Genomic DNA, 18162 nt, shown 5'->3' on the forward strand with positions numbered 1-18162 from the left:
AAAGAAGATGGAAAAATGGGCCATTGCTTTCATTAAGGTTGATTGCTGCTGCTGTATTAGTGCCTTCAAACCTCCCAGTGGCCAACACCCTCAGAGAAAATGACCCTTGTGTACTTAATTGGTGAAAAGTGGGAGGATGTGAGGTCCAGCTTTTAGGAGGAAGAACCTGAGGTCAACATCAAGTGCTTCCTGCACTACTGGGCTTGGAGGTAGGAATCTTTCCCCTGCAAAGTCCGTGTGGGGATTGTGTGCTTGAAGGAGTGGGGCTGTAGGTCACTAACCCATTCTAACATTTCTTTTGCTAAATTGTACTGTAGGTTTCCAGTATTTGAAAAGTGAAAAGAAATTAGTAGTCAGGTTGGCAAGATGGCTCAGTGGGTAATGGTGCATGCTGCCAAGCCTGCTGACCTAAGTTTAACCAAATGAGAGAGAGAGAAAAGCTACTCTTACAAGTTGTCCTCTGACCTCCATATCACTCATGCACACACACGTACACTCTGGAAGTCCTTCCTTTTCAGCTGAGAATACAGGACTGTAAAGTGGAAGTGCCAGGACTTAGTCCCACAGTTCATGAGAGCCAAGGAGCCCAAGCCAGAGCCCAAGCCAGAGCCCAGTGCCCTGGATGTTCCCACACAGCAGCTGGGGATAGGGAGGGAGGATCATCTAAAGAGTGTCTCAGGGAAGGCAGAGGAGGGTTGAACTGCACATGGAAAAAGCTTAGGAGATAACAGCTGAAATCGATAACCTCCTTCCTCCTGTCACAGTGTCCACTGTGAGCCCTGGAGGAAAGACAGATGCCAAAGACAGAGGCCTCAGCAAGCCACTGTGCTCACCCTACCCCTCTTTGTTCCAGAATCTTCTCTAGGAGAAGATGGATCTCTGCATTTATGACTCCCTTTTCTCAGGAAAGCAAGAAGGATGACAGGCAGAAAGTTGAGATTAAAGGGACAATTAGGCTGCCATAACGAAGAGCCTGAGGGATGATGGCAGGCTGGGGAGAAACTGTGGGCTGACTGAGGAAGGGGAAGCATCCCCTCAACGTCGGTATTGATCATGAATGTTGTAGAGTCCTCTTCCGCCCCATCCATCCTTCCCCAACATGTGACCAGGCTCTCCCTTGTCTTTCAGTGTCCGAGTTCCAGGAGGAAGGAATGAACGCCATCAACCTCCCTCTTAGCCCTATCTCCTTCGAGCTGGACCCCGAGGACACTATGCTGGGTAACTGTCCCTCTTGTCTCTAGAACACAGTTTAGGCACCCCCACCAGACTCCCTTTCTTTTTCTAGCGCTCTTTCTAGCTTTAGGATTTTTTTTTAATCTTAAGAATTTATTCTATAAGAATTCCATACAGGTATTAATGAAATATGATTGTATCCACTTCTGCTTTCTCTCTAACTCCAAAATCCCCCAAACATGTCCTCCTTCTCAACCTCGTCTCTTCTCCCTTCTCTTCTTCTTAACGGCCCTCTAAGTCTAACTGATGCTGCGCACATATGCACAGCTGTGGAGCTACCCACCGGAACAGCGGCAACCCATAAGGGAGGCACCCCCAAAGAACCATTCTCCCTCCCTCAGAGACCACCAACTGCCTAAAACTCCGTAGCACGGGGTGGGGCCTCCAGAGCCCCTCCTCCATCCAGCCTGGATGGCTGGCGTAATCTTGTGCACATCTGGTTCAGGTAACCACAGCTGCTGTGAGTTCGTAAGCGTAGTAGCCATGACATGTCCAGAGGACACTGCATCAGAGCACTCCTCCCCAGTCCCTCTGGCTCCTACATCATTGTTGTCCTCTTCCTCAGTGTCCCCTTGGGGCTGAACGCACACAGTCACTTATTCCCAGCACTATCGCCAGTTAGGCTAAGGCTGCTCTCAAAATCTGTGAGAGAAGCTTCCTTGTGCAATAGGCAGCATTCAACAGAGACCTTGCTTTCTTTTACAGAGGAGAATGAGGTCCGGACAATGGTTGATCCAAACTCACGCAATGACCCCAAGCTTCAAGAACTAATGAAGGTAAGAATCAGTAAGGACAGGTTCTGGGAGACTTTCCCACAGGAGACTCCTGGCCTTGGCAGGAGTCATGAAGTCACCAAACAAAGGCCGCTGTAAGGAGAGCAATGTCATGTCACAGTCCCTCAAAGGAACTTGTAAAGTCAAAGTTAGAAACAGCCCCATTCTCCAGGTGAGAAAACTGAGTCTCAGGAAGCCAAATGATTTGTTTATTGTCTAACTGTTTTAGCGAGATGGAATTGGGGGCTGGGAGTGTGGCTCTGGTAGTAGAGTATTCTCCTAGCGTGCACATAGCTCTGGTTCCACCCGACCACAGCATAACCTGGCATATGCCTGCAATCCCAGCACTTGGGAGGTGGAGGCAGAAGCAGCAGAATCCAGGGTCACCCTGAGTGACATAGTTTGAGGCCAGCCTGGAGTAAAGAAGGGGGTTGAGGAGGGGGAGGATGTGTGTTGTATGTGGTACTTTGGCCATCATGTAGTAACTCCTCTTGTCCCTTGACATATGTCCCTCCTCTTTGTTCCCAAGCCTCACTTAAAAACAGAAAAGTGAATAACTCGTCCACAAGTTTACTTATGGTGTCTTCCTGCCTGTTGAAGCCTGTAGTTTCCTATCAAGTGCAGCAGCCTCAGATGGGAGTTGAGTCTTTGCTCTGGCTCTCTCTGCAGCCTCAGATAATCTTTGTAGTAACACAGAGACAGCTGGCTTCTAGCTGCAGCACTCCCTGTCCCCAGGCCTCTGCTTAAGCAGCTCCCTCCATTTGGATTGCCTCTGGCTTCCTGCACACCACTTCCTCCAAGAAGTTCTCACTAATGGCCATTGCTATGATGCAGTCTCACTGTACAGCAATGGCCCCTTGGCTTTAGAGTGTTATTGCCGTCTCCACATGCTCCAGCTCTTGAGGGCTGTGCTGGCCCCTCCCCCTTCTCCCTGTTCTAGCCTTCTAGCCAGTGAACTCCTTGGAGTTAGAGACTTTCCTTTCTTCAGAATCATCATATCCCCAGTGTCTAGCCAGCATGCTATGGATAGCATGCTATGGATATGAAATCCTAGCCCTCATGACAGACCCTCTCATCTTCTGTTCAGAGACTCCTCACAAGCAAGGATCTGGGGGAGCATCTATTCATTGCTGCTTACTTCTGTGTGCTCTCTGCCTGGGTAGGACCTTGTGATGGTTACTTTTGATTGTCAACTTGATGGGATTTAGAATCACTGTGCAAAAAAAAAAAAAAAAAAAAAAAATTCTCTGGGCATGCCTATAAGATATTATCTAAGTTAGGTTAATTTAGGAAGACCCACTCTAGGTGTGGACAGCACTGTTCTGTGAGCTGAGGTCCCAAGCTAAATAAAACGGAGAAGCAAACACGCTGAACATCAGCATCCATCTTGCTGTGCTTCCTGACTGTGGGTATAATATCCACAGCTGACAGGAACTACCTTACCAAGTACCATAAAGGAGAGTGTTTGATATGCTAAGAAGATCTGTCTGCCATGGAGTATTTGGCCATTGTCAGGCAATTCTTTTCAGCCACCTAACACAGGGAGTACTTTGGTCCATAGTGTTAGATATCAGAGACCAGAGGCTCAAAGAAGTAACTAGCTTGCCTCAGACTCAGGGATGACCGAGATGAGCATGCACAAGTTCAGAGACGGCAAGAGTGTGCACATGTACAGGGCAGTGAGTCAACCGTAGTGCGTAGAGGGACGGGCACACATATATCATGGACATCAGAGGGACGCAGACACATGTGCACACAGCTGTAGATGACAGTAGTACACACACACACACACACACACACACACACACACACACACACACACGTCAGTAAGTGGGGCTTGGGTTGGACCCATTTGCATAACTCTAGAGTCTATACTCTTGCCTGGTATGAAGCCTATCCCTTTGGGGGAAGGCCTGGTAGGGACAGGGAAGGTCATCAGAGTCACCAGTACCACCCACACTAGAAGGGCTAACCCCTCATGTCTTAGTTAGGGTTTCTATTGCTGTCATAAAACACCATGATTAAAAACAACTGGGGAAGGAAAGGTTTATTTTAGCTTAGAGTTGGTGGTCCATCACTGAGGGAAGTCGGGACAGGAACTCAAACAAGGGAGGAATCTGGAGGCAAGAAGTGATGGAGAAACACTATTCATTGGCTTGCTCCTCAAGGCTTTCTCAGGCTGCTTTCTTATAGAACCCAGGACCACCACCCCAAAGGTGTCAACATCATAATGAACCTGGCCCTTTCCAATTCAATCACCAATTGAGAAAATATCCTATAGGCTTCTTACAATCAAATCATCTGGAGGCATTTTCTCAAGTGAGGTTCCCTCTCAGATGACTCTAGCTTGTGTCAAGTCGGCAGCAAACTAGCCCGAGCATCTGCAAATGCACAGGGTACTGGGGCTCACTCCTACCGTTTGCACACTGGTCCCAATTTTAATTATCTAGCCTAAGAAAGCTGATTTCCAAACAGATGTACAGCAGCTTTTTCTCTGACTCCTGCACTGTCTCTGTAGGTGCTCATCGACTGGATCAATGACGTATTGGTGGGAGAAAGAATTATCGTGAAGGACCTCACTGAAGATCTCTATGATGGCCAGGTCCTACAGAAGCTCTTCGGTAGGAGAGGGGAGTCTTGGGAATGATGGCTAGCTGAGAGGCAGTCCTAGGTCACAGTGCCCCACCTGAGAGAGGTGGACAGAGTGGGATGGAAATATGGGGGCTTTAACTGCCTTCTGGGGGTACTGCTTTATGTGATGGAATGGTAGTGGTGGGGGGGGGGTCTTTTGGAACCGCATCTGTCTGCTCCCTGGCTATCCAGGGTCATCAGCTGGGTTGATGAGAAGCCCCACTGCAGGGATACAAACCACACCTCACACATGCTTCAGTAGCTCCTTGTATTTTTAGAGTTTTGCGGCTGGAGTATCTATGTGCATGTGGGCACACACACATGCATACACACATACACACACACACATGCTCTTCCTATGTGCCCCCCCTATCTGTCCATGTGTAAATCTGGGGCCAATGGGAAGGAAAGGAGAATTCTGGGGTGATCTTGGTAGAAAATAGATGAAACAGCCTTCCTTTCTCATCTTCTTTGTCTGGGGCCCACACCAACCCAAGATTCTAATTCCCATGTCTGGCTGGGAATCAACTCTGGTACCTCTGTAGGGGTGCACTTTGGATTGATTATACCATTCTAGAGAAGTACTTCCCCTCCTTGCCAGCACCCCCCAGGTAGAATGTCACCAAGATGTCCCCCTTGCTCAGAGACCTCTCCTCAGTAAGCTATTTTCAGTCACCTCTCCGCACTTGTCTGAACAGTTGAAAAGCTTCTGGTCTTGTGTCTACTCATCTCATCCCACCTCTTCTGGTCTGTCACCTGCTAGCTGCAACACCTGGTTAAATCACAGGTCCTGTCTACCCTCATCTAAAACTCCCAGGGGCCCTCTCTAGCTGATCACCATCCAGACCACTTAGCACAGCCCTCAGGACATCGGATCCTCCTCCTCCCCACCCAACCCCCCCCACACACACACACACACAACTGTCTGTAGCTTCTCCTCCAGACACCTCTACACACATGGCTCACATGACAGGGCATGACAGGTGATGTAAGTGGCTGTCCTCGTTGTTGGTGCTTCCTTTTTTTTTTTTTTTTTTTTTTTTTTTTGAGACAGAGTTTCTCTGTATAGCTCTGGCTGCCCTGGAACTCACTCTGTAGACCAGGCTGGCCTCGAACTCAGAAATCTGCCTGCCTCTGCCTCCCAAGTGTTGGGATTAAAGGCGTGCGCCACCACTGACCGGCTGGTGTTTCCATTTTATGTCCAATACAGTACATTGTTTGTTTCATATGCCATGTGTTCAGCCCGATACTTCACTCTTGTATCTGTCTCTAAGACCCTTCTTCCTCCACCACCTGCCAAGACACACCATTATTGTTCATCCTTCTGGACTCAGGGGCTCCCTTTTACACGCTGTGCATTATGGTCACATGTAGAAGACAGAGCTGTGGATTCTCCTATGTTCATCCCCCACCCCTATATCTGTCTAAGTGGAAAATGTGAGTGTTCAATTTTATATACTCTAAAATACTCCAGTATCTGAAAGCTCCACACTGGCATACATGATGAGTTTCAATCAGTGATGGTGTGCTAGAACTAGTATGTTAAACCACCTTCAGCTTAGCATGGCGGCACATGCCAATAACCCCAGCACTGTGGAGGCTCAGGCAGAAGGACCCTTGTAAATTTGAGGCCAGCCTCAGCTGTATAATGAGTTTATGAGCAGGCAAGGCTACCTAGCAATACTATCTGCAATAATAAAAACTACTTTTAGGCTTTGTATTGCCACTGTAAATGTATATGAGCCATTAAAGAATTTTGTGTTTAAGACTTAAATCTTGTCCCTAAAATGTCATATATATATATATATATATATATATATATATATATATATATCCTGAAATCTAAATAAAAAATAGATATCTGAAATCTGAAAAATGTTTTGTCCCAAAAATTTGAGGTAAGGGATATTTAACTTGTATGCACGTATCTGTATATATGTACATATATGTATACATGTTTCTATGTGCATGCCTTATCTTCTGTGTTGGTTGTAGCTATGTAAGTAAACACATGTGGCTTACCAACATGAAGTCATGAAGTAGGTCTTATTTGTTTTTTCCAGGTTTCTCTGGCTCTGTCAGGCTGCCTTGCATACCACCTAGCACTTAATCAATGTATATTAGGTAAATGAATGAATGGCTGATATAAAATCTAGTAATTTCTTGGAAGCTAAACTGATTTGGTACTCAAACATCAATATTAATGAGTATTAATATTTAAAGGTTATAAATGCTAGCTGAATACAAAATGGGGAGGTTTTGGCACCTGTAACCATGGGGAAGATATGAGCTCCACTGAGCATGTCCCCGGTGGCTGCAGCTGTTGGCCCCTCCAGCACGATTTCTAATCAGACTCAGAAGCTGCCTCGAAATGTCCTATGCTAGGCTCTTGGAGCGAGAATGGAACGTGGCCACAGAGTCAGTTGCCTCCAGGGAAGGGTTACAAAAGAGCCTGACATCACATCTGTTTAGCTCCAGGTCAGGCGTCGTGTATGAATAGGTCAGATGACGTGAGATGTCCATCTTCATGCCCCAAAGGTGAATCACAACAGGAGTCATGCTCCTCATGTGAACTTCAGTTTATCCCTCTGTAGGTGTAAGGTTGGGCACACACATTCCAAACCTATAGGCAGGATGCCCAGATGGAAAGAACCATCGTGCAGCATCATGGATCCCATAGAAGCCCCTGAGATAGACAAGTTTAGAGTCAGGTGTGAATGACCCATGACCTTAAGCTCCCCTCTAGCCTTTTGTCTTCTTTCTTCCCTAGCCTAGTTTTTTCAAAAGAGCATTTGGCGCTCCCTGCATCTGCTACCAATGCCAGCCACTCCCTCCTGTCCCCTGGTATGGCAGCCACCTCCCCATCTTTCTATCAACTTTCCCTGCTGCTGACACCTGCTGCTGTCTTCTCCCAAGGCTCTGCTTCTTCCAGTCATGGTTGGAGTTTCTCAGTGTATTAGTTACTTTTCTGATTGCTGCTGCCAAATATCTGGTAAGAAAGAGCTTAAAGGAAGAAGAGTCTGTTCTTGCTCACAGTTGGAGGGGATTCAGCCCATCATAGCAGAGAAGTCATGGTGGCAGGAGCATGAGACAGCTGGGCAATTGCACAATACACAATCAGGTAGCAGAGAGAGACAAAGATTAACCAGAGACTCATCATCCATTTGGGCTCTTCTTCCTTCCGAGTTCCTGGGTGCTTCTACCCATTCCTGAGATTTCAACCACTGATGCTACCATGACGGCTCTCACATCACTCCAGAACAGCATTGTCCCCAAAACTGCCAAGCTTATGTTTAACTGTCTTCAAAAAAGTTTCTACCTGAATGCCCCTTGGCTGCCTTGCCAGCAGCCTGTTCCAAACAAGCTGCTTCCCTTGTTTCTTCCCACCAAAATCATTCCATTTCCACTCCAATGGTGAGTTCACTGTGCACAGCTAGTTGCTCAGATGAAATTCAGTCATCCAGATTGTTCACTTGCCTTCATCTACACAAGTCCTGGCGGCTGTATTCCCATCTATTGTGTATCAGATCCATCTAATCTCTCAACATGCATGCAAAGCCTCAGGAACGAGTTTGGCTTAGTCAGATGGGCAGGGTTTGCTCTCTACGTTATGCTACAACCACTTTGGCTTACAACGACAGTGGTTCTCAACCTGTGGGTCCTGGCTCTTTGGAGGTCAAACAGCCCTTTCACAGGGGTCACCTAAGACTATCAGCATATCAGCTATTTTATACACTGTGATTCATAACAGTATCAAAATAAGTTATGAAGAAGCCATGAAAATAATTTTATGGTTTGGGGGGTCACCACAATGTGAGGCACTGTATGAAAGGATCAGGGCATTAGGAAGGCTGAGAACCACTCACTTAGAACGTCTTGTTTACTCTTAGCTTCATGGGTTCCATCTTTTGCTCCTGGACATCACTTCTTGCCTCCGTTGCATGCTGGAGATATTCCATATCTTTCTACATCTCACTAATCTGCTCAACACTTAAATGAACCCATGGGACATTTGTCACTTTCTTTCTAAACTTTGTGACTTGGAACTAATTTTAGGCTTTGAGTCACAAAGTTTTTACAAGGAATTTCCACATATTATTCACCTAAACTCCCATATGTTCACAGTTGACCCAACTATCTCTTCAATACCAAAACTCTTTAAAGAATAACCTTAAAAAGCTCTTTAGCCAAATTATAGGCCTCCTTTGGATACACTATTTTCTTGTTTTACATTGTTTTTCAGGTTTATTTATTTTTACATTTCATGTCTGTATTTTTGCCTGTGTGTATAAATGCATGCCAGATGCATACCTGGTATCTGGAGATGCTGGGAGAGGGCATTGGATCCTTCAAACTGAAGTTAGAATAGTTGTAAGCTACCATGTAGATTCTGGGAATGGAACCCACGTCCTCTGCAAGAGAAACAAGTGCTCTTAACTGCTGAGCCATCTCTCCAGCCCCCAAGGATGCACTCACTGCTTTCTAACATGATGCTCAGTTTCAGCATCCCAGCTTACACGCTACTTTAGCTGGCGAGTCTCCCTTGCTCTTGAGTCCACAGTGGTTTCTCTGTCACTTCTTGTCTTTCATGAGGTTGTGCGTCTGAAGAATACTGGTAGGCAGCTTTGTAGGATGGTGATTACATTAACACTACTACACAGTTTGGGGAGCCAGTCCTCCAAATGACCCACCCTTCCCAGTGCCTACTAGGGAGCATTTGTAGTCACCGTGACTTGTCACAGGGGGCATGCACTCACATGACTTAAGGTGGTCTCTGTCAACTTTCTTCACTACAGTCTTACCACTTTCCTCTTTGTGATTAATTTATTCAGGGAGAGATACCTTGAGACCATGGAGACATCTTCCTCTCTTAACTCTCTGCTTTACTCATGCACTTGTGTGCTGAGAATGAATCTCCTTTTCCTTCCTTCTTCTACATTTATTCGCTGGAGTTCTCTTGCAAGGAAGAGCTGTAATGTTATGAGTTTATTCAGCTATTTCGTTATGTCAATATGGACAAATGATCTTTGTGCGTTGGTTTCTGGGAACACTCTCCCCATTGGCTCCTGGAATCTTTTGGTATGCAGCTGAAGCCCTGTGTTGTTTTATTGATATGTCCTTGCATTATGGCATCATGAGGTAGTCTAGGATCGTATAGTATTTTCTGTACTCTGGTAACCACTTCTCCAAAGAGCCTAGATTTTTTTTTTTTTTAATTTAGAATGGCATTTATACATCAGGTTCTGGGCCTATCACTGGGTGATTTAACTTGTTCTCTGCAGCACAAATAATCAAATTCTCAATGGATAGTATGAAGATAAGTCAAGCATCATTAGAAATTGAGCCTCCAATATCTGGGGCTTGAGTACTTCAATACTAACTTGGTTGGGCCTGGAGAGCAGGAGCAGCCATGTGGATGACATCATGGGAAAAAGACTCAGAAAGAAAGTGGAACAAGGTGCCAAGGGCAGTGATGTCTTGACTGAGGGTCATGTGTGCTTGATGGTGATGCTGACAGCCTGGAAAAGACAGATGACCTAGGATGGAAATGACCCTCTGCATGTGCTCTGCTCAAGAGCCCCTTAATGACAGCAGCAGACCTGGCTCACTGGTGTCTAGCTTGCTTGCAGAAAAACAGCCCTTCTCAGAGCTCCCAGGCATTTGGGGGATGTTCTCTCCACTCCTTCTGACCTCACTGCCTTCCCAAGTGCCCACTGCTATGTCTGTTTTCTGGCCATTTCTCTTTTGTGCTGACAACAGATTTTTGTATAGGTTTTCCTTAAAGTGCAGAGACAAAGATCTGGTGGAAAAAGGTTTATAGGTGTCTTAGAAACTATAGACGGAAAAAAAAAAAGAAAGAAAGAAAGTATAGATGAACCAGGCCTTTGGGTTTAACTTGGTGACAGAGTACTTGCCTACCATGGCCAAGGCTCTGGGTTCAATCAATCCCTAGAATAAATAAATAAATAAATAAATAAATAAATAAATAAATAAATAAGGAGGAAGAAGAAGAGGAAGAAGAGGAGGAGGAGAGGAGGAGAAACCACAAGACCAAAAAGCAGAAACAAAATATAAATAAGCAAGTAAGTAATATAAAAGAAAAAAACTAAATAGATTCTATTAGAGAAGGTTCAAGGCCAGCCAGATCAGCATAGAAAGTTCTAGGATAGTCAGTCAGGGCTACACAGAAAGATCCTGTCTGTCTCAAAATATGGGGGCGGGGGGAATATTACTGATAGGCTGGGGGTGTGCCTGAGTTGGTAACATGCTTGCCTCGCATGCACAGAGCTCTGGGTTCCATCCTAGCACACATAGAGAGCATCCTACCTGTAAACTTGAGCATTTGGGAGGTAGAAGAGACAGGACAATCAGGATTTAAAGGTAATCCTCAATTAGATATGAGTTTGAGGCTGGTCTGGACTACGTATTAGACTAGCAGTTCTCAATGTTCCTAATACTGAGATCCTTTAATACAGTTCTTCATGTTGTGGTGACCCCCCCAGCCATAAAATTATTTTCATTGATTCTTAACTGTAATTTTGAATTTTGCAACTATCATAATGTAAATATCTTATATACACAATATCTGATATGCAACACCAGGTTGAGAAATGTTGTATTAGACCCTGACTCCCAAAATAATTAATAAATAAAAGATATATTAAGAAAAACAACTGCTCTGATTGTAACCTGGGCCCTTAGAGCAACCAGATGACAGTTTGACCTAAAATCACCCTTTCGGGGACATTGAGGCAAGAGCATTTATCCTGTGATTCCTTTGTCCATTGCACAAAGTAAAAAGTTTCAGCTGATTTTCTAATCTGTGGTAGGAGAAGAAGGAGCCTTGGGCTGGAAGTGGGAACAGGAAGCATCAGGTGAATAGCAGGGCACAGGGAACTCTGAGAAAGCCATCTCAGAGGTCTGACATCTGCACTGTGGCAGCTCTTGCTAACACTGGCCATCTCTCTGCTGCTTGGGACTCTACAGGGAGACAGCAGATTGGTTCACTGGCCTACCTCTTTATGAAACCCACTCCATCCTTTTATGAGAATAGCATCACCCTTCAACACCTCAGAGCAAGACTGTCCTAATCTCAGGCAGAGGAGGAAATGCCTTGCTGTTCTGTGACACTATTCCTAAGGAGACATGAACGAGTATTTACTCACCCCAGAGAGGGAGCCAACAAGAAACTGACATTCAGATACCACCAAAATCTTACAAGTTCAGATACCACCAAAGCCCACTTGGTGAAACTGTGAGTTTTGTTGGAGTTACTCATAAGACCAGAAGTGACTTGAAGACAGCCGCATCACCAAAGCCCACCCCAGCAAGGTGACAGCTCATGAAAGCTGGGAGCCTGAAGCACACTGCACAGGCTGTAGGCAGCCTGTAGGCAGGTTGCAGAGTATCTGCGTAGCTCAATTGGTCTCTGCTTCTCAGAGGCAGCTTACCTTGTCAGCAAGTGTTCCAGGCAGCGGCTTGTCTGAGAGTGATCTATGGAGGGAGGGGCCTAGTAAATCTGATCGTTCCAGTGACTTCCTGAAGTTATTTCAAGTTTCATTTCTGACCTTAAAGAGCATCCCTGCAGGGCGAGATGTTTCACCTCCCCTTAGGACATCCTCTTGACAGGCTTCTCTCCAAAATGAAAGATTTTTAACCTGAGAGAACGCTGCTACACAACACTCTCTGGCCATGCTCAATAGTCATCCATTCTCGGGAGTCTTCTCTTCTGACGTGGCTAAAGGAGGCTACATCCTCAGTTCCCCCCAGAGGTTGCTCTTACCCTATGTTACCGCCAAGAAAACACCGGGACATGTTTCCCAGCATCGCTGTTGTATACTGAAGTCCATGGTCACTTCATTATATTTTCACACACACGCACACACACACACACACACACACACACACACACCTGACTCACCCAACACCCACACCTAGACATTGGACAGCATGAGAGAAGGAGACACACAATTCCAGGGAAGTCTGAGACCTGGTGATGCTCCTCAGGTCATCCGACAATAGCCCCTGTTCTTCTTTATTTGGTCTCTTAACTCAGGGTGACCGTGGAGGTCTTTTCACTGTGTTTTATTTGACCATGGTGCACATATGCATATACATATATGCATAATTAAATGCACATGTGTAATAAAAATGTTTTGCAAAGAAGAAAGAGATAGTAGGGGAGGAGGAATGGGAGAAGCAATACAAATAGGACGTCAACTAACGTGGTTCAGATGACCCCTAGCTCAGTGCAGGTGACCACTAGTGAGTGTGAGCCTTAGCACAGGTGAACTCTAGTGCAGATGACACCTAGTGCAAGTGACTCCTAGTACAGGTGAATCCTAGTGAGGATGAACTGTAGTGTGGGTCACCCTAGTGTGTACAACCCCTTGTGCTAGCAACCCCTAGTGTGAGTGAACCCTAGTGTGAGTGAACCCAGGTGTATTACAAACATAGTCCATAGAAATTGACTTTATCCATTTTTTTTTAATTTAATGGATGTGTCCCCATATGTTTGGAAACAAACATGGTTTTGAATAGTTGAATAGCTGGGGACTCGGTGCTGTTGGAAAGTGGGTTTTAGTATTTGTAATTCTTTAAGGGTTTAATAAATGTTGCAACTCCATGAGTTAAAGCAGTGGTTCCCAACCTTCCTAACACTGTGACCCCTTAATAGTTTCTCTTGTTATGCTGACCCCCAACCATAAAATTATTTTGTTGCTACTTCATAACTATAATTTTGCTACCATTATTAATCATAATCTGATATGCAGCCCCTTGAGAGCCACTGAGTTAAAGCCTATGGATCATCTTGTTGTTCTGGGAATTGACTGCACTCTACACTTCTCCACACTTCCTGAATTTGTTGTATGCCATTTCATTGTTCTGTAAAGCCGATCTCTGCAAGAACATCTTCGTATTCTAACTAAAAGCAAGGAAACAGTCACAAAGCAATACACCTGAGAACACTCTAAACCACAGCTTATCTATTTGAAGATCATATTAGCACTTCCTAAAAATTAACCAATTATGATCAATTTGCAGAAGCATGGAATTGTATGAGAAATGGCTTCCCAGGAAAATAATGCTTCAACAATAGATTTGTAAAGACCCAGCTAATATTACCCTAAGAACAGAAGAGGAAAATTAGAAATTTGGAGGGGGGGATCTTTAATTCCTTGGCACCATGGAGGAAAATCACTATGTAACTAGAAATGATTCAGTGGGAGGTGGCTCACCTGGTTAAGTACTTGCTGCACAAGCATAAGAACCTGAATTCGGATCCCAGAACCCATATAAAAAGCTGGCTATATCAGCATCTGTATGTCATCATGCCATCTGTATGTCATCATGCATCAGTATGTCATCATGTGGAGGCAGGAGGATTCTCGCTGGCAGTCTAGGCAAACCAGTGAGCTCTAAGTGACAGGCCCCATTTCAAAAAGTATAATGGCTTGACCTGAAGGAAAAAGCTTTTTCCTCCAGGTCAAGCTCAGGCTTCCAACTTTACCATTGTAGTGTTTTGTGCAGTCCTTCCCAGGGCACAAGCAGTTTCAGTGTATGAAAAAATAGCTTGGTTCTAAGGAAGGACAATTCCAGTGTCATCAAGAAACAATGGAGGATGAGGGGGCGGCGGGAGACAGGTCTTCCCTTTCTTTAAAAAGAAAGGATCCAAAATAAGAAATCAGCTTAAAGGTAGAAAAGGTGAACTGACAGATGGCTCACTCAGCAAACGCGCTTGCACCAGGTCTGATGACCTGAGTGATCCTTGGGATCAAAGTGGCTGAAGGGGAGAGCAGACTTCTACAAACTATTCTCTGAGCTCCACACAGACTAACTGCTCTCTCTCTCTCTCCCTCTCCCTCTCCCTCTCCCTCTCCCTCTCCCTCTCCCTCTCCCTCTCCCTCTCCCTCTCCCTCTCCCTCTCCCTCTCCCTCTCCCTCTCCCTCTCCCTCTCCCTCTCCCTCTCCCTCTCCCTCTCCCTCCTCCCTCCCCCTCCCCCTCCCCCCTCCCCCTCCCCCTCCCCCTCCCCCCTCCCCCTCCCCCTCCTTCATCTCTCTGTCCCTCTGTCTCTCTTTTATTTCTGTCTCTCTGTCTTTGTCTCTGTCTCTCTCTCTTTCACACGCACACACACACACACACACACACACACACACACACACACACACGATATATAAGGTTTGCTCTGTGCTTGATAAATCCCTGCACTGAGGAAGTGAGGGATGGCTTGAATCAACTGAAGAGGGCAGAGAGATACATCTGAGGATGCTGCACTTACAAACAGCCTGCAGTCATCCTGCCCTGGTGCTGACAATAACTCATGGCTCTACAGAAGCTGCACACACTCTCCAGAGGACAGTCTCACACCAAAGGGCATATAACTTGTCTAAGTGGTAATTACCAAAAATAAATAGGCACTTGTCGGAGCATTGATGGAAAGTTGAAATATTTATATGGCAACCCTTAAAAATGCAGAGAAAAGCTATTTTAAACATGTTCTGAGCCATGGGTTTCTTAGTCCTGAATGAGCAGGGGAGCATGGATTCAGATGAATCTAGAAACAGCCACTGTAATTTCCATCAAAGAGGCTACTATTGTTTTGTCCTTTGAGATAGATTAAAATATGAATCTAGATTAGTAAAGTGGTCAAGCCATCTCCTGTGTCGGGACACACAAGAAGCATTGATATTAGAGCACACCACAGTGCGAGCACCGTCTAGAGAGAGAAGTCACTGCTCACCATTACCAGGTGCTCTCTTCTTCAGATTTGTAGCTGATATTATCTGCAGGTGCTCCTGTGGGCTTATCAGAGCACGGAAGTAATGGTCCCCTGAGGGCTCTTCTGTCTTCCACCTGGATGGGAGTACTTGTAGGATGTCATTTCTTTAAGACACATTCTGATTTTAGGGATGTGAAAATGATTTTTTAAAAAGATGTGTTGCCTTGGAACTGACAAAATGTAACATTGTCTGTGGTGAGGGTGGGGGTTGGGAGGAAAAGGAAAGAGACGTTTATATCAAACTAATGTGATTGGGGTGACATCCATACAGGAGCAGACAGAATGCCTATAAGAAGGGTATAGCTGGCTCTGACAGAAGACTGGCCAGTTGGGACACAGTAGTGTCTTTAGAAAAGATGAGGGGGAAATTCAGAATGAAAGAAGAACATTCAAAGGTAGCCAGCTAAATTCCCCACTTCTGTGGTCCTGGGGATCTACTGCACAGTCAAAAAGCTTCCACAGGACTCAATTAGACAAGGAGCAGTGTCCCTCTTCTAGAAGGTCCTCAACACACTTGGTCCTTCATATCCAAAGGTTTCACATGTGCAGATTCAACTGACACAACCTCAAGTCACTTGGGAAGAGTCTCAATGAGAAACTGTCTACACCCTACATGAGGGCATGCCTGCGGAAAGTTGTCTTTATGAAGCTAATTGGCATGGGAAAGCCCAGTGTGGGCAGCACCAATCCCTAGGTGGGGAGTGATGAACTTTTTGAGTGGAGAAAATGGAGCTGAGCAGAAGCAAGAAGTAAGCATGCATACATTCATCTCTCTGTGTGATGCCATGTGACCAACTATCCCAGGCTCCTGCCACTGTGACTTCCCCACAATGATGGGATGTAGGCTGGAACTATGAGCAAACATACATTTTCTCTACTTAATTGCTTTTTGTTGGGGGTATTTTTATCACAGCAACAGAAATGGAATTAGAATGGACTATAAATTAAAATTTTTGAAAAAAAATCACATCAATACTAAAAATGTATTTTTCTTGTCATGATTCTATAAACAATATAAAATGACAGTATATAATGGCCTTTATATTGTATAGGGGATTTGAATAATACAGAGATGATGAAAGCATACAAAAGGATTGCATAGGATTGCAAACACCCTGCCATTTTTGACCCAACACTCGAACATCTCCAGATTTGATTATGTGGGGTGGGATCCCAGAACAATCCGAGGCTTGACTGTAGAGATTTATTCATTGTGTGCTGTTATAGGTGAACGTATGAAGGAATAGGCATGAGTTAGGTTTTCTGTGACCCAAGATAACGGCTGCTCTTTTCCCTTCCCACTCCAGAGAAACTGGAGAGTGAGAAGCTCAATGTGGCAGAGGTTACCCAGTCGGAGATCGCCCAGAAGCAAAAGCTTCAGACTGTGCTGGAGAAGATCAATGAGACGCTGAAGATTCCTCCCAGGAGCATCAAATGGAACGTGGACTGTGAGTCGGGAGAGGAGGACCATGCAGTGACACTAGCCCTAACGTGTCCCCACCATCCCTAAACTAGTCTGGGGTGCAACTTCGTTGCTCTTTGAGAAATACCTTTCACAGGAAAGATAGTCTATCATACAGACCCTTGTGGGTGGAAATAATAAAATGTCCAGATCTGTATTCCTTTGTCTGGAAGGTTTTCTGTGACACTAGGTCAGCTTGATAAGGAAATGATACATTCCTGGAGCCACTTCTGAGACCCACACAGCCTGCTGAGAGTCAAGCTGTCTCCATCATGTAGGAACTTGGGGAAGCTGAGGGCCACAGGTCCACACAGCTGAGAGTCCAAGAGTGTGGCTTCAGTTCTGCCCACACCCTGTCACTTCTACTCTGCTCCTCAGAAGAAGCAAAGATACCTCGGAAGTCCTAAGCACTAGAAAAGAGTTTGTTTTAAAGTTTTATTTACTAGGGAGATAGAGAGAAATGGGGACAGAGAGACAGACAGACTGATAGACTGACAGACAGACTGACCGACACATCGCAGGGGAGGGGGAATGTTCATGCCATGGTTCAGATCTGGAGGTCAAGACACAACTTTATAGAGTCAGTTTTCTTTCGCCCTTACATGGATTTATTTGCTTGACTGCTTCTACTCAGCTTGAATTCTTCTCCACTTGCAGGACTCCTGCCTGGGGAATGGTAGCCCAATACTGGGTGGAGTCTTGCAGCTATGAGGTCACTTACAGTGAAGGTGGATCTTTTCCTTTCCTAGGTTTGAAAACATGATTTTTAACTCTCCTAAGTGGAGGAATCAATTTCAAGTCTTATAAACGGATGGGCAACCTCTGCCACATTTCTGTTACATCAGTTAGCTTACAGACAGTCCACCACAAATACCCACAGGGCCAATCCAGTGCAACCAGTCTTTTATTGAGACTCTTCTTCCTGGGCGATTCTGATTCTAGGTTGTGTCAAGTTGACAAAGGCATTCACCAGGCTTTACAATAAGCACCTTTATATACGGAACCATCTTTCCACCCCTAGAACAGGATTTTTTTTTTTTTAAAGTTCCACCTTTCACTGGTAGTATAATTCAAAGATTTCAGAAAAATATAGACCATTTATTCTTTTTTAATACTTTTTGTATGCATAGGTGTTTTGCCTGATTCAGAGCCCACAAAGGCTAAAAGGGGGTATCAGATCCCCTGGGACTGGAGCTCACAGTTGTGAGCTGCTGTGTAGGTGGAAGGGATCAAACCTCAGTCCTCTGAAAGAGCAGCTAGTGCTCCGAACCTCTGGGCCATCT

The 18162-nt window shown here is 45.2% G+C and overlaps 1 protein-coding gene across 1 annotated transcript in view; it reads left to right on the forward strand.

The window, feature by feature from the left end:
* Parva (parvin alpha) overlaps positions 1-18162 on the forward strand; it is a 151557-nt gene that overhangs the window by 103287 nt on the left and 30108 nt on the right. Inside the window, exons 2-5 of the mRNA XM_034501865.2 lie at positions 1129-1218; positions 1939-2009; positions 4525-4627; positions 16725-16865. Coding sequence (XP_034357756.1) covers positions 1129-1218; positions 1939-2009; positions 4525-4627; positions 16725-16865 — 405 coding nt within the window. The remainder of the gene's footprint in view (positions 1-1128; positions 1219-1938; positions 2010-4524; positions 4628-16724; positions 16866-18162) is intronic.

Source organism: Arvicanthis niloticus, chromosome 1, assembly GCF_011762505.2.
Source record: "Arvicanthis niloticus isolate mArvNil1 chromosome 1, mArvNil1.pat.X, whole genome shotgun sequence".
Classification (NCBI taxonomy): Eukaryota; Metazoa; Chordata; class Mammalia; order Rodentia; family Muridae; genus Arvicanthis; species Arvicanthis niloticus.